Source organism: Palaemon carinicauda, chromosome 22 (assembly GCF_036898095.1).
Source record: "Palaemon carinicauda isolate YSFRI2023 chromosome 22, ASM3689809v2, whole genome shotgun sequence".
Taxonomy (NCBI): domain Eukaryota; kingdom Metazoa; phylum Arthropoda; class Malacostraca; order Decapoda; family Palaemonidae; genus Palaemon; species Palaemon carinicauda.
Window position 1 is genome coordinate 86,929,135 of NC_090746.1, and position 16,957 is coordinate 86,946,091.

General features: G+C 45.0%; 1 protein-coding gene across 1 annotated transcript in view; it reads right to left on the reverse strand.

The window, feature by feature from the left end:
* Positions 1-16,957, reverse strand: part of Dus2 (Dihydrouridine synthase 2) — a 162,205-nt gene that overhangs the window by 38,329 nt on the left and 106,919 nt on the right. Inside the window, exon 6 of the mRNA XM_068345823.1 lies at positions 8,370-8,514. Within this exon, the coding sequence (XP_068201924.1) occupies positions 8,370-8,514 (145 nt within the window). The remainder of the gene's footprint in view (positions 1-8,369; positions 8,515-16,957) is intronic.

Genomic DNA, 16,957 nt, shown 5'->3' on the forward strand with positions numbered 1-16,957 from the left:
ACGTTCACTCGGCACTGGTGTTATTGGTCAGATATGCACCTATATGGAACAGTGTGTTGATCATCGTTGTGATTTGCACTCGAGGGTAAGTGTACCCATGCACCCGATGCACTGGAAAGTCCCAAAGCAGTTCACTGTTCATCGCAGCGCTAGACGACGGGTTTAATAACACTACCCACTGCCACCACAAAATGTTTTATTTCATGTACTTGCTTCGCATAGTGTTTGTAAAAGACCCTGGATGATCTCCACCCAGTGTATGAGCGGAGTCTTCCAAAGTCCATGTGTTCAAAGAAATTCAACGAAGAAGCAACTTTCCTTGGATCGTGACCTGCGGGTGTACTGTCAGGATCCGCTCTGCAAATAAAGTAGGTGAGCTTTGCTTTCAGTTGTCTTAGGGATAGGTTTGATCCTGAAGTTTCGCCTCTGAAGAGCTGTCCTCCCTTGAAGTCTGAAGTTCTTCGAAGATACACCTTTAGACACTCTACTGAGCATAGAGAGACATCTTCCTTCAGTGGGCAGATTCTCCAAGGACCCCACCTCTTAGTGGGTACCTCATTCTTGGCAAGAAAGGCAGGATCAGGAAAAAGGTTCAGTTCTCCTGTGTCTAGGAACTGAATATGGCCTTCGTCTCTGGATAAGGCCACTACTGTATTTCACTAACTCTAGCCGCTGAAGCTATTGCAAACAGAAAGATGACTTTCTGTGTTAGATCCTTTAGAGTACAATCATCATTGTTTAGGTTCGAAGCATAGTACAAGACTTTGTCCAAAGACCAGGTGATGGGCTTTGGAGGGGTTGCCGGCTTGAGTATAGCGCATGCTTTTGGGATCGTATTGAAGATTTCACTAGTGAGGTCCACCTCAAAAGCGTACAGAAGTGGTTAAGTCAGGGCCAACTTACACGCGGTAATTGTGGTGGAAGCCAGGCCTTGTTCGTGTAGGTGTATGATGGTCCAGCACTTTGCTGCAGTAGAGGGGCTTGAGTGTCTCAATGATGGGCTGGGCAATGGCGGTGGGGTAGTTTATCCACCCTGGCAGGCTCAACCATACCGCTAAGGCCAGTTCTGAGAGACCAGACCAAGACTGGACCCCTATAGGCCTTCTCCTTTATCTAAGATAGGCAAAGGCTAGGAGAAGGAAAACTCCAAAATCAAACCAAACAAGACCCCAACGGCGGAGCTTCCCAGTGCCGGCGGAAGAGGACAATGCCTGTCGGGCAGGCAACAAGGCGGGCCTTGACAACAAGAACCCGGCAGCCCGATGCAACCAACATCGGAGAAGCCGCCTGTCTCATATGTCTTGAGCCGCGGTGAAAACGGTGTGGGCCAAGTGTGTGTGCATGGCCGTTGCAAAGCCACGACCACCCAAAACAATATACCCAGCTACTGGCATTCTGTCGTTTCCTCCACCCTTCTTTATCTCTTTCTCAGGAGGCTGATGGCTTGACTTATACTCTTCAATGAAGTCAACTTTATCCTTCAAGATTCCAAACTTTTTGTTCGCTGCTAGGGCGAGAAAATCATGAGATGTAGGTTTGTTGATTCTCGAGAATGAAGCGTAGACAGTCGACTTCTGGACCAGTTGGGATAAAACTGGGTTCGGCAGAGGAAACAGCTTCAGTTTTAATTCTAGAACTAGAGGGAACCAATTGCTTCTGGGCCATTTGGGGGCCACTACTGCTGCTCTCCTTCTGAAGAATCTTAGCTTGTCGAGGACTCTTAGAAGGAGATTGGTTGGTGGAAACAGGTAAATGCGATTCCACCTGTTCCAGTCGAGGGACATAGCGTTTATCGCTTCTGCTTGAGGGTCCGTATAAGGGGCTACGTAACGAGGTAGTTTTTTGTTGTCACTTGTTGCGAAGAGGTTGGTCTGCAGTTCCGGGACTTTTTCCGAGGTGAAGGAGAATGGACCTGCGTCTAGGGACCATTCTGTCTCTATGGGCTTTCACCTGTATAGAGCATCCGCCGTCACATTGCGGAACCCTTGTAGGTGAACTGCTGATAGGTGCCATCCCTTCTTCCTTATCAGGTGGAAGGTGGCTAATATCACATGTCCTATGTGAGATGATCTCGAGCCTTGTCGATTTAGACATTTTGCTATCCCTTCATTGTTCAGAGCCAATCTGATGTGGATTGTTCTGCGAGGGGATAGTTTCTTCAACGTCAGGCAAACTGCCAGAGCTTCCAAAACGTTGATATGAAAGGTTTTGAACTGGTGCGACCAATTCCTTTGCACTTTTCTCTACTGAGAAATGGCCACCTTGTCGATTTAGACATTTTGCTATCCCATCGTTCTTCAGAGTCCATCTGATGTGGACTGTTCTGCGAGGGGATAGCCTCTTCAACGTCAGGAAAACTGCCAGATCTTCCAAAATGCTGATATGAAAGGTTGTGGTGGTTGCAGGGGAATTGTTCGTACTAGCCTCTTAACTGCGTGCACAATAGGGTCGGGGTCAACCTTGGTTGATCTCTTCGAGCGTTGGATGCGTATCTTCTCCAGACTCCTGATGCATCTTTTAGACGTGCTTTTAGCACCGGGTCTGTCACTGCCGCAAACTGGAGAGAGTCCAATAATCTTTCCTGTTGACGTTCTGAAATCCTCTTGTGACGGATTAGTCTCTTGACAGATCCCTCTATCTCTCTCCTCCTCTTGGATGGAATGGAGAGGTGATGTGACTTTAAGTCCCATTGGATTCCTAGCCATTGGAACTTCTGAGCTGTTGGCTGCCTTCAGACAAGTAGTCTTGGATGCTGCCCATACCAGTCAATCGTCTAGATATGCTAGTAATTGAACTCCTTCGGAGTTTAGCTGCTGGACGATTGTGTCTGCCAGCTTCGTGAATATCCTTGGGGCTGTATTCAGTCCAAAGGGCATTGCTCTGAAGAGTCACTTCTTCTGTAGCATGAATCCTAGGTAGGAGAAGAAAGGGCGGCTCAATAGAAGATGCCAGTGAGCATCTGTTGGGTCTATTGAGGCTGTGTTTGCTCCCTTTGGTAGAAGGGTCCTGATGTGTTGACAAGTAAGCATCCGGAACTTGTTGTTCTCAATGAACTTGTTGAGTGGAAACAAGTCTAGAATGACTCTGAGTTTGTCTGAGTCTTTCTTGGGAACACAAAAGTCTTCCCTGGAATTTGATGGACTTCGCTTTCCTTATTACCTTCTTGTTCAAGAGTTCTGAGGTATATTCTTCTAACAAGGGGGTGGAGTGTTGGAAGAATTCTGGAAAACGGGGTGGAGTCCTGTTCCATCTCCACCCGAGTCCACTCGTGATTAGGCTGTGGGCCCATGGATCGAAGGTCCAGCAATCCCAAAAGTGGTATAATCTGCCTCCTACTTGGAACCCCTCAGTGCTTGGGGGGTCATGAGGACTTGTGTCTGTGACCGCGTCCTCCTCTGACCCGTGAGGGGTTTCCGGAGGAGCCTCTTCTTTGGCCTTTTCCATTATAAGGATGAAAGGTGGTCGACTGCCTCTCAAAGCCAGGATTAAATGCTGGCGACTGGGCTACCAGCTGTTGAGGGACCATCTGGAAGGTGGTTTGAGGCTGTGCTACCAGTTGAGGCACCGTGGCCATGGTCACGGCCGGAAGTTACGCAGGTTTAGGTGATTTCCTTATCTTTTTGTTCTTAGGTTGGGGACCTCCGTCTGAGGAGGATTTCCTCTTTGATGTCATGCCCCACTTTTGGAGAAGGTTCCTATTCTCCGTGGCTGCTTTGGCTATGACTTCTCAGACCGCTTCCTGTGGGAAAAGGTCCTTGCCCCAGATGCATGATGAAATCAGTTTCCTGGGTTTGTGTTTCACTGTTGCCCAGGCAAACACGTGCTCTCTACAGGTCCTTCTTGACTTGATGAAAGCATATAAGTCCTTCACAAGGGTACCCATGTGAGACTTGGCCAGGAAAACATACATTTCTGGGGCATTATGTAGGCCTGCGCACATTTCCAGGCAGTACTGATGAGAAAGGGAGGCCGCTAGTCTCTCTTTCGTCTCCTGTTCTCTCCTCAGAAGATGGTCTGGCAACTTCGGGAGGTTCTCATTGAACTGCTGGCCTTCTATCTCTGGATCCAATTTCGAGACGGAGAAGGTTAGATGGACATCTTTCCACTTCTCCTTGCAGGTAGGCATTGCTAGAGAGAATGGTTTGCATTCCTCTAGAGATGGGCAGGGTTTGCCCTCTTCGATTGCCTTAATGACAAATTCTAGAGCTATCTCCGAAAAGGGGAAAGAGATGGAGGAAGGAGCAAAAAAGGTGGGATGCCTCTTGCTCAGTGCTGAGACTTTGGAGTTGATGTATCCGGCTCCTTTCAAGGACTTTACAAGGATGGCTTGTGCCTTGTCATGTTCAAAGACAATGACTTCCTTCGATACCGTTTCCTCACGGGACGCAAGTTCATCCCGCAGTCTCATGTAACAGTCTGGATAGGCTGAAAAGCTGGGCCAGAGCTCAAGATCTTCAAACAGTTTAGCTCCAAACATCTCTGAGACAAATAGCTTCCCATTCATCATGGGCATGTGCTCCTCGTACCTCCAGGGGTTGGTTTCAGAGCAGTGAGGGAGATCTGATACTCTAAGGGGCTTAATAGAGCCCCTGGAAGTTTCAGGGCAGTCCCTTTCCTGTAACTGACACTTGTTCTGTTGGATGGATTGCTTCGTTGCTTCCTGTTCCTTCCAGAACGATTCCAACATCTGCTGGATCGACGTGAGGAGTGCTTTGCTTTTGTCGACCTGTGTAGTTGGTTGAGGAGTTGGGGTTGAAGAGGTTGACGGCATAGGTTGGTATGCCGTCACAGTGAACTGAGGGTCCTAAGTTACCGTCGAAACGGATCCTTCTTCCTCCGTGCGTGGTAGATCCACATCTTCTTCAGGCCCTTCTTGCAGTAGGTCCTGCTCTGTGTCGGTGGACACTTCTGACATCCGTTCTTAGTGGATGTTCATGCCTTCTAGTGCCTTATGGATGTCTGTGTCGATCTTCAGCTGTATGAGAGGAGGCTGGACTTGTTCCTGGGGCACTACTGCTTTTGCTAGCGCCTTGGGGGACAGAAGGCACCTTAGAGATTCATTAGGTAAGTAAGGTCCCGGAGAGTTCTTTTGGAACCCTCTTACCCACTTACAAAGGGTTTCCCTTGCTGTGTCCCTAGTCTCCACAGTGACTGGGATGGCTTCTCTGAAACCGTTGGTCAGCAGGGTTGAGCAGGTAGAGAAACCTTTCGGGTCCCAATACTTCAGGGATCCGGATACGATACAGCAGGGGGCATGAGACCTGCACATCGTATGTCCACAAGAGTTCCCAAACATAGCTGCGCACTTCACCATTGGCTCCTCCTGCAAAAAAATGGTTTCAATGAGTATAAGGTTTTTATATCATTGATATAAATGCATACATTTTATTAGCAATAGTAATCACTATTGTAAATGGTAGCTTAGGATAGTAAGCTGGAAAGGAAATAGGAAAGACACATATCTGTGTTTCCTTTCCCAGGCAATTGCTGAGACCTCCGTCAGTAATAATATTTTAGATTCCCTGTTAAGGAGAATACAGGGTGGAAGAAACTCTAGTACTTAAAGTTAGGGTTAGTAAGTGTTTATACTAACTTGTCCACCTGTAGTATATTAATACTGATCAGTGATTTATTAGGGTCCCGATGATCAAAGGATTCATCTGGGTGTTGAGGGATTACTCAACCTCAACATTATATTGTGGTCCCAACAATAGACTGTGAAAGGAAACACAGAGTATATTAGAAAATAATTGTACTACTGTATTTTTTTGTATGCTGTAGTTCAGCCAGTGTACTACCGGGGTTAGGTTAGTACCGGGCGGCACTAACTGATAGAGAGAGAGAAAGCATTAGGGAATGAGAGTTTCCTATTATTATGGTTTAGCACAACAATTGGAAGTGTAGGAGGACTATCAGGCCACCTACTGTCTCCTTGCCAGAATGAGAATTCCAATGGAAGGGGTAATAATCTTTTTGATTCTAGCTTCCATCCATCCACAAAAGGCCTGCCACCAGCTGTACTACCGACGGTAATAATTGTGGATGGCAGACCAAAAGAGGGCCGAAGACTTCTCAAAAGTATGTTGGGTTTCCCACCGGCAGCCGTCAGGGCCGGCTCAATCTTCCCCCTGTGACATTCACTTCCGGTGAAGGAAGGACATAAGGAGGAATGTGGCTGAGGTGGCTGGGCTAATTGCCACCGGTAGGGTCCCGGCCGGCAACGCAGACAACCTGGCAAGCCAGGATGACTGTCAGAATACCGGCGAAAGAATGTTGTGTCCGCTATGCCGACACTAAAGGACAGAAGGGGGAAGGGAAAGAGTCTTGTAGTTCACTGGAGGAGACGTGGCGGCAGGTATGCCGCCTACCTCCAACAGTGGACTGGGGAAGCGCAGCTGCCTGTGCCGACGACAGCGGCAGAGGAAACATGATTCCTTTGCTGGCAACATCGCCGGCGGCAAGACAAGGGCACCCTGAGTTAATTACCATCTATCCCAAAGCCGAAGTTCTACTCGATGGCAATGAAGAAAGACGGTGTTTAGTTACTATCTAACCCAAAGTCGGACTTCTACTCGACGGCAATGAGGAAAGACAGTGGTTGCCGCCTGTAATGGCAGCGGTACTCAGGGAGGGAGGAAAGGTTTAGCTTCTTTTTCTCTAAAAGAGAATATCGAACATTATTCGTAATTCCAGAGGATGTAAATCCTCACCTGAATTAATAATGAACGATAGGGTGAAGCTAAATGTGGAAAATTACTTTACTAACGTATATATGAGCCAGGCTAGCCTAGCTCTGGAAGGAACCACGGCCATGTTGGTACCGCCGGGGTTCCGAGCAAGGTTGGTACGGCCGGGGCTCCCGCCGAATACAAAAAGAAAAGTTACATAATCGGAAGAGGAATAATAATTTTTCTGTATGCACGATCTTCACTTGTATAATTTGCCTAACTAGCTAATATTATAGCTAAATACCGGGAATTGTCGCCTTACTAACTAAATAAAATCTAATGATAATCGGCGACAGCAGTCGTACAATGGCTGCCTCCGGTCATGCCAACGCTCAACCAAACACACTTAAATTATTCGAATTTAACTATGAGAAGGGAGCCTAAAATTATACACAGGAAAGAATTAATACTCAACTTTCCAGAGGATGAAGATGCTGGAGATTGCATAATTATTCCGAAAACACCGGGAAAACTTTGGGAGACCACCTAGCTTAAACGCTACAAGTAGAGGAATGGCAGGAGGTCTACCGGGTACCTAGTACGGCACCCCCTTTCTTTCGCCACTCTTCCCTCTTACATCAAAGAGTTAAATCTATTCAGGGTGAAGATTGCTATGTGTCGTATCTAAAAAATACGTCCCTGATCCCTAGCGATATCCTTAATTGGATACTCGCGCTAGGAGTTGAAATCCTGGAGACCTTCGATTTATTTTTCTGGGAGTATCATTGTAGCAAATATCCCTTAGAAAGGCTACCTAAAGGAACCTTCCATCAGGACGACATGGCCGAGCCCAAAAAATATTAAATAAGTTTTGAGATATATATAGTATGTGTATGAAAATATGGTCATCATAACTGATAAATGTATCCCTTCTCATGTGTTGAAATACAAATGTTATCAGAGGACACATTCAGCAAGGAATTTTTATGGTTACCAAGGCATGCAAATTGCAGTTACAAGGGATGAATGGTTTTACTGGATCTGGGCAGGTTTTCAGTAAACACAATAGTGTTTTTATCCATGTCTCCAGGTGAAAAACTCTTGCATGAATTAATAACTTTTATTGAATACTTCATCCTCAACCTATGAATAAGATTCTGAAGTTTTGTTAGATGACTATATTTAAATGACTATAGTAAGTCTCTTTTACTATTTTACAACTCTTTGTATCAGTCAATTACTTTTATTTTTTATATAAAAGTATTATTACTTTTATATGGGTACTTTCTTAAATCTAACAGCATGCATATATGAAGAATGTATATTAATGTAAAAGTAAAATTACCCCTTCTTCAAAAAGTGGATTTCCTCTAAGGAAACATTTGGAAAAACATGACGACGGTTCTTTATGAAATAATCCAAATGTTAAGATTCATTTCCTGAGAAGATTTTTGAAGCCATCCTATCACACTAAAGTTCCATTCATTCTTAACAAAACTATGACTTGAGAATTTGCCGTTTTTTCTCCGAAATTACCAAATTAAGTTAAGGTCTTTTTAATTGTTCTCCTTTAATTAAAACTTAACATCTTGAGACTATTCTTATATGAAAAAATAAATACCTTGGCAATAAAAGAAGGTGTCGTAATGCATCATGAAACATCTGTGAACAAAAATACATAAATACTCATACATTACTGACCACAATCTCCAATGGCATAAAACCTTGTTTTCGTAATATCGAACAGTTCCACATAGCAGCCCTTGCCAGCATCACACTTGCAGCTCCTGTTTCTTTCCTGAATTTCTCAATGTCCTCATAACAAGTTATCTCTTTTGAGCCACCACTGAAAAACAAAGAAAATATCTGTATTCCGAGCAATTTTTCTTTATTGCTCACACATTATACAATATGTTTATAACAAAAATTCAAGTATTGTACTGTATCATTTGAATAAGTACCAACTCCCAATTTACTCTGAATTATAATATCTACCTCAATAAATGCCTTTTTTCATGATATTTATAAGCTTCCAAAAGATAAGTTGGGTAAATCAAATCTGAAGTCAAGCTCTATTTATTTATCATTTGTGGTGGATAACGGGGGAGGGTGGGCTGTGGCACCCTAGCAGTACCAGCCGAACTCAGTTGAGTCCCTTGTCAGGCTGGGAGGAACGTAGAGAGGAGAGGTCCCCTTTTTTGTTTCATTTGTTTGAGTCGGCTACCCCCCAAAATTGGGGGAAATGCCTTGGTATATGTATGAATGTATGATTCCCTATTTACATAAATTTTATGGCAAACCTCACACATTTCTTATACAGTACTCTTTTATCCTTTTGTTACTATTAAAATTCAGAATTTCTATTAGATACTGCATCATCTCTCAAAAATTGCAGATTATTAGAAGAGAGTAATTATCCAATTATCAAAACTAGTGGGCAAAGGTAGGTTTTGACTGCATGAAAACCTAAAATGCACAATGAATTATTTCTCTGTTGACTTATCACCAAGCCTTCAATAAAATGGGATAAAAGTTTTCCTTTCATATTTCCAATATGACAAGTTGAAAAAAAAAATTAAAAATATATCACCACCATCATCAACCCTAAGTGGAAAAGCAAAAGGCTTATAAGGCCAACAAGGAGTATGAAAGAAAAAACAGCCCAGTATGGAATAAAAGGAGAAGTAAAGAGTATAAAATTCTAAAAAACATAAAATAGGCAAAATATGCATACTTATAAATAATGAATACTATCAATTCTAATACAATTTGATTTTTCCTAGTTATAAAATCCTGAGTCATTTATATGGGGTAACTGCTAGTCAGGTTCTCTACGACCGGCCAATCAAAAAATTGGTTTGATTGCACCATGCTTTGTTGCTGGGCAACCTTTGCGCATGCGCAGGGAGCAAGAGGGTTCTTGCTCACCTAACCTCCCCACAACACTTAACTGGTCAAAGACTTGCAAGGTGGTTGAAGTGGAAACTTTGGTAAATGACTCAGGTTTTAATAGCTAGGAAAAATATAAATTTTATTAAAATTTGTAGCTTATTCCTAGACAGATACAAACTTCTGAGTCATTTATATGGGAGTTACCCTCAGGAAGGAGGAAGTTTTCCCTTTGTCAGGGGTGAAGTGGTATGAACATCAAGTGTTACATAAAAATGTTATTTTCATTAGTAAAATAAATTTTTGAATATACTTACCCGATGATCATATAGCTGTCAGCTCTGCTGCCCGACAGAAAAAACCTACGGGCTGAATACGCCAGCGATCGCTATACAGGTGGGGGTGTACATCAACAGCGCCATCTGTCAAGTAGGTACTCAAGTACTCGATGTCAACATAGAACCAATTTTCTCCTCTGTCCACTGGGTCTCTATTGGGGAGGAAGGGTGGGTCCTTTAATTTATGATCATCGGGTAAGTATATTCAAAAATTTATTTTACTAATGAAAATAACATTTTTCAATATTAAACTTACCCGATGATCATATAGCTGATTCACACCCAGGGGGGTGGGTAGAGACCAGCATTACATGTTGACATTATTATGAGCTAAGTATTCCGTATTTCATTTTAGCAGTTATTCAAAATAACAAGCATAAAATAAATAAGTACCTGGTAAGGAAGTCGACTTGAACAATTACTCTGCCTTTTTAAGTACGTCTTCCTTACTGAGCCTCGCGATCCTCATAGGATGCTGAGCGACTCCTAGGAGCTGAAGTATGAAGGGTTGCAACCCATACTAAAGGTCCTCATCAAAACCTCTAATCTAGGCGCTTCTCAAGAAATGACTTTGACCACCCGCCAAATCAAGTAGGATGCGAAAGGCTTCTTAGCCTTCCGGACAACCCAAAAATATTAATAAAACATTTCAAGAGAAAGATTAAAAAGGTTATGGAATTAGGGAATTGTAGTGGTGGAGCCCTCACCACTACTGCACTCGTTGCTACGAATGGTCCCAGAGTGTAGCAGTTCTCGTAAAGAGACTGGACATTCTTAAGATAAAAAGACGCGAACACTGATTTGCTTTTCCAATAGGTTGCGTCGAATATACTTTGCAGAGATCTATTTTGTTTAAAGGCCACGGAAGTTGCGACAGCTCTAACTTCGTGTGTCCTTACCTTCAGCCAAACTTGGTCTTCCTCATTCAGATGGGAATGAGCTTCTCGTATTAACAGTCTGATAAAATAGGATAAAGAATTCTCTGACATAGGCAAAGATGGATTCTTAACTGAACACCATAAAGCTTCAGACGGGCCTCGTAAAGGTTTTTAAAATAGAACTTAAGAGCTCTTACAGGACATAATACTCTTTCTAGTTCATTTCCAACCATACGATAAGTTTGGAATATCGAACGATATTGGTCAAGGCCGAGAAGGCAGCTCGTGTTTGGCTAGAAAACCAAGTTGTAGAACATGTAGCCGTTTCGGATGAGAATCCGATGTTCTTGCTGAAGGCATGAATCTCACTGACTCTTTTAGCTGTGGTTAAGCATATCAGGAAAAGAGTCTTAAAGGTGAGATCTTTCAGGGAGGCTGATTGAAGCGGTTCGAACCTGTCTGACATAAGGAATCTTAGAACCACGTCTAAATTCCAACCAGGTGTAACCAAACGACGCTCCTTCGTGGTCTCAAAAGACTTAAGGAGGTCTTGTAGATCTTTATTGTTGGAAAGATCTAAGCCTCTGTGACGGAAGACTGATGCCAACATGCTTCTGTAACCCTTGATAGTGGGAGCTGAAAGAGATCGTTCTTTCCTCAGATATAAGAGAAAGTCAGCTATTGAGTTACAGAGGTACTGGTCGAGGATACGGATACTGACTTGCACCAGTTTCGGAAGATTTCCCACTTCGATTGGTAGATTCTAAGGGTGGATGTTCTCCTTGCTCTAGCAAACGCTCTGGTTGCCTCCTTCGAAAAAACCTCTAGCTCTCGAGAGTCTTTCGATAGTCTGAAGGCAGTCAGACGAAGAGCGTGGAGGCCTTGGAGTACCTTCTTTACGCGTGGCTGACGTAGCAGGTCCACCCTTAGGGGAAGTGTTCTGGGAACGTCTACTAGCCATCGAAGTACCTCGGTGAGATATTCTCTCGCAGGCCAGAGGGAAGCAACTAGCGTCAACTTTGTCCCTTCGTGAGAGGCGAACTTCTGCAGTACCTTGTTGACAATCTTGAACGGAGGGAATGCATATAGATCTAGATGTGACCAATCTAGTAGAAAGGCATCTATATGAACTACTGCTGGGTCCGGGATAGGTGAGCAAACTATTGGGAGCCTCTTGGTCATCGAGGTTGCGAAGAGATCTATGGTTGGCTGGCCCCAGGTGGCCCAAAGTCTCTTGCATACATCCTTGTGGAGGGTCCAATCTGTTGGAATTATTTGTCCCTTCCTACTGAGACAATCTGCTATGACATTCAAGTTGCCTTGGATGAACCTCGTTACTAGTGAAAAGTCTAGACCTGTTGACCAGGTGAGGAGGTCTCTTGCGAACTCGTACCATGTCAGAGAGTAGGTCCCTCCTTGCTTGGAGATGTACGTCAAAGCAGGGTGTTGTCCGTGTTCACCTCCACCACTTTGCCTTGAAGGAGAGACCTGAAGCTTTTCCAGGTCAGACGTACTGCCAGTAGCTTCTTGCAGTTGAAATGCATTGTCCTTTGACTCGAGTTCCATAATCCCGAGCATTCCCTACCGCCTAATGTCGCACCCCAGCCTACGTCCGATGCGTCCGAGAAGAGAACGTGGTTGGGAGTCTGAACAGTCAGGGGAAGACCCTTTCAAAGGTTGATAAAGTCCTTTCACCAAGTCAGACCAGACTTTATCTTTCCGGAAACAGGGATCAAGACCGCTTCTAGCGTCTTGTCCTTTTCCAGTGAAAAGCTAGATGATACAGAAGAGGACGGAGGTGTAGTCTTCCAAGTGACACAAATTGAACCACGGATGACAGTGTCCTAACCAGACTCATCCACAGCCTGACAGGGCAGCGTTCCTTCTTCAGCATCTTCTGGATGGATAGCAGGGCTGGGGGTTGATCGTCTTGTTCAGCAATGTCCTCATCAGAGGGTTCCTCATCCGAAACTGATGAGGAAACGACAACGGAGTGGGCAACGTCTGACTCGCTGAATCCGGTCGCACTGGTGGATGCGTGACGGAGCCGGACACAATATCATGGTACTGCTGCACAGTCTGTGAACTGTCAACCATGGGGACGCGAGGAAGTACAGCGTCAACCCGAAACTGTCTAGACTGTCTGGGTTGTGCAGTCAACCCCCTACCAGGTTGCTGAGGTTGCCGCACTGCGTCACAACAAGTCACCTCTGCTGGTTGTTGAACGTCTTCCTAGTGACACACTGAACGTCCACAACCACCTCCGAGAGTCGCTTAACGTCAACGTGCGACTGGCAACCCACACTGGGTCGCATCGGTGGAGGAACCACCTCAACTGGCGGACGCGAGTAGGATACCTCAGCGTCAACAGGGCGCACAACCAACCGGTAGGAAGGTTGTTGGCCAGAAGGTTCTTCTCCGTAAAAAATCCTCTATCAAGGACACAAGCTTGGACTGCATGTCTTGCAGCAAAGCCCATTAGGGTCTACGGGAGCAGGTGTGGCAACAGACGGGGTTAGCGACTGAAGCGGAACCATTTACCATCCCTGGAAGCTTTGTTATGCTTTAATTAAAGTCCATAGGAGGCTAAGCAGCTTAAGGCTCCTCTCCAAATGACAGAGTCCTCAAAGGAATATCAGTAGGAGGGAGAACAGCACTTTCTCATCTACAGGAACCATGTCCGAGAAAAGCTAGGTTATCTCAGTGAGGGTCTCACTGGTGCATAAGCAGCAGACCAGAAGGCAACGTATGTAACTGCTTGACAGTCTGTGAACTGTCAAAAACTGAACTGTCAACTACAACAGGTGCGTGAGGACATACAGCACTGGTGCATTAGCAGCAGACCAGAAGGCATCATGTAACTGCTTGACAGTCTGTGAGCTGGCAACAACCAAAGCTGTGTGGGGAAGCCTCAACTCCTGACTGACTAGTCTGCTGCGGGCGAGTGGCGGTAACCACAGTGGGTTGCGGAGGCTGACACACCGTGTCAAAACACGGCAGCTTGTGGTAGCTCACGCACGGCAACGGAGTGCTCCGTGTGTCTGTGGGAGTCAGCATGCGTCTGGCAGGGTCGACTGCGCATGGGTGGAGGAGCTCTCACAACAAGAGTGTGGGAGCAGGCAGCCGCAGCGTCTGCTGGGCGCACAACCGTGGCAGGTTGTAGGCAAACGGGTGCATCGTCAACCTTCTCCGCAGTCGGCGTGTGGGAGCAGGCAACAACCAAAGCGGAGTGGTGGTGCGTGGTGGGGACTGCCGTGGGTTGCGGAAACTAACGCATCGCGTCAAAACACGGCAGCTTGACTCCACCTTCCCACTGCTGATGCGGTAGCTCACGCATGTCAACGGAGGGTGCCGCACGTCGGCTAACGTCAACATGCGTCTGGCAGGGTCGACTGCGCATCGGTGGTGGAGCTCTCCGCAGCCGGAGTGTGGGAGCAGGCAGCCTCAGCGTGAGCTGGGCGCACAACCGTGGCAGGTTGTAGGCTAACGGGAGCAGTGTCAACCTTCTCCGCACGAAACTCCTGCATAACCGCAGCTAACTGAGTCTGCATAGACTGCAGTAAAGACCACTTAGGGTCTACAAAAGCGGCAACAGACGGAGCTACTGTCCGTTGTGACTGAGGGTCTAAAACAGCTGGTACGGCAACAGACGGAGTTACTGCCTGTTGCGGTACCACCTTGCCTCTCTTGGGAGGTGTGCAGTCGTCGGATGACTGCAGCGAGTCCGAACTGACCCAGTGGCTACACCTGGGCCGTTGGACTTGCGCGGAAGGGACCGACTTGCACTTAAAAAGCTGCGAGATGTGGTCCATGGTTTCTTACGAGAAACCTCTTCCGCAGACGAGGAATAAATGGGCTCTCTCGTCTTTGTGTGGGTGGGGCGATCTTGGGTAGATACGCCCGAAACCACGGAGGGAAAAACGTCTGTTCGTTGATCAAGGCCTGTGGAACCCATAAGTCGTTCGACATTACTTCTCCCCTGGGCTTGGGAGCTTGTAAGAGGTCCCGGACTAGGTGAACGACTGGCACGAACAGACGAACCCTCGGACGCAACACTGTAACACTTTGCGCATATCACTTTATCACTTAGATTTTCTGTTTTGCACTTATTTCACTGAAATCGAAACTTTAACTGATTTCTACCTGAAACACGCAATCCTATCCTTCATTAAAAGGTAGTAATTGCGAAAACAGTCGTACAATGCAACAGAAAACATATATAAAGATAAAGAATTCAGTGGCTGGGAAAGAGACTAAACACTAGATCAAATAAACTACGTTTACAATCTCTCACCGCACATAGCCTGGGAACAAGAATAAAACCCCAGAAACGTTTTACCTTCTTCCCCTACAGTGACTAGGGAGGAGAGTAAAAAACGAGAACAACGTTACCAGCTTGAACGAAACGTTTAATCTCCTCTCTCTCCCTCCGTCTCTATCTCTCTCTCTCTTTCTCTCTTGATTTCGCACCTGAGAGAAGAGCCCAATTATATATCGTTAAAACATGTTATTTGCAAAAGGAAAAAACTGAAAGGTTTTCCAAATAAAAAGTTCCTTTAATTTAGAATTTAAACCATTTAAGCTAAGAAAGAATGAACGAAACGCCAGAATCGGTTTACTCTAACTGCAAAGTGAAACCGTGATACACTCTCTCTCTATCGTAACGATAGAGCGCATGTTGAACGTCCTGAACGTCAACAACTGCGTAGACTAAAAACTAAACGTTAGTTCATCTTTGAAAACAGTACGAGACTATCAAAGAAATTCTTTCATAAAACATTAAAATTTAAAAAGTATTAAATTCTTTAAAGGTTAAATACGATATAACGGGCTCAATGTTAATTAACTTCGGTTCCAAGTTAGGACCGCCTACTATCAGGAAAGGTCGCATATAAACAAACATAAAAATTTATTGTTATATGTTTATAATAAATGGAAAGTTAATCGAAGAGGCCTATAAAGGCGGAGAGATATAAAATATATAGATCTATAGCGTGTTAAGCAAAATTACCAAAAACCTAAACACACTTCCGTCTAAGGGAAGGGTCGGCCATTTAAAAGTGAAAGAGAGTCCATACTCTCTTCGTCACCATAATTAAATCTATCCAAAACGAGTTCAAGTTTTGAAATGAAGATAAAACCCCTGCATAGCGAAAGCTCAAAACTGGAAAAGTGTACTTCACCAAATCGTTGTGAAAACAAATCCAGTCAGTAACAGCGTATTTAGTAGGTCTTGCCAGTGGCACGACAGAGAGAAAATTGGTTCTATGTTGACATCGAGTACTTGAGTACCTACTTGACAGATGGCGCTGTTGATGTACACCCCCACCTGTATAGCGATCGCTGGCGTATTCCGCCCGTAGGTTTTTTCTGTCGGGCAGCAGAGCTGACAGCTATATGATCATCGGGTAAGTTTAATATTGAAAAATGTGATTTCAGCATATCATCAAATAACAAGGAAATTCGAGACATTCTTACTTGCATTGGGGTGAAAACCAATGGAAGGCTTCAAGTCCAATCAAGGTCACCATCACCCTTAGTGTCCATTATACCATATAATGCAGAGAATAATTAGGCCTGAGGCTAGAACCGGCACATGTCCCGGGAGAGCTGACAGTTAAAATTATTTGTTGCGCTGCAACCATAAAGCCTACTGAAAGGATGTCCAAAAACCTGCATGTGCCATCTTTAAAATAATTGTATGTAAAGGTGGGTTTTCTCTTCCATCCATCAACTTTGAGGACTTGTACAACCGAGTGATTCTGCGGAACGCTGAGGTTGCGGCGTACACCACATGTATCGTGTGTTTGACGCTTCCCCTGTATAAGCTCTAATGATACTTTCTTTTAACCAGAGAGAGAAAGTGCTTCTGAATGGTTTCTTTTGGAATGGCCAGAGCTTGCAAATAAAGTGCGGTTTAAGGACTTGTACTACCGAGTGGTTTTGCAAAATGCTAAGGTTGCGGCATGCCCATGTGTATCACATGCTCGAGGTGGCACCCCTAGTAACACTTTCTGAGGATGCATAGGCTCTCATGATAGTTTCTTTGAATCACAGAGAGAAGGTAAATCCAGGTAAATTCTAAAATGCAGTTAGCACTTAGGTTCTGACTTCGTCTAGAGCCTCTGGTGGCGTGATTGGTAGCAACCTTGCCTTTCATTTCAAGGGGCTAGGGTTCGATCCC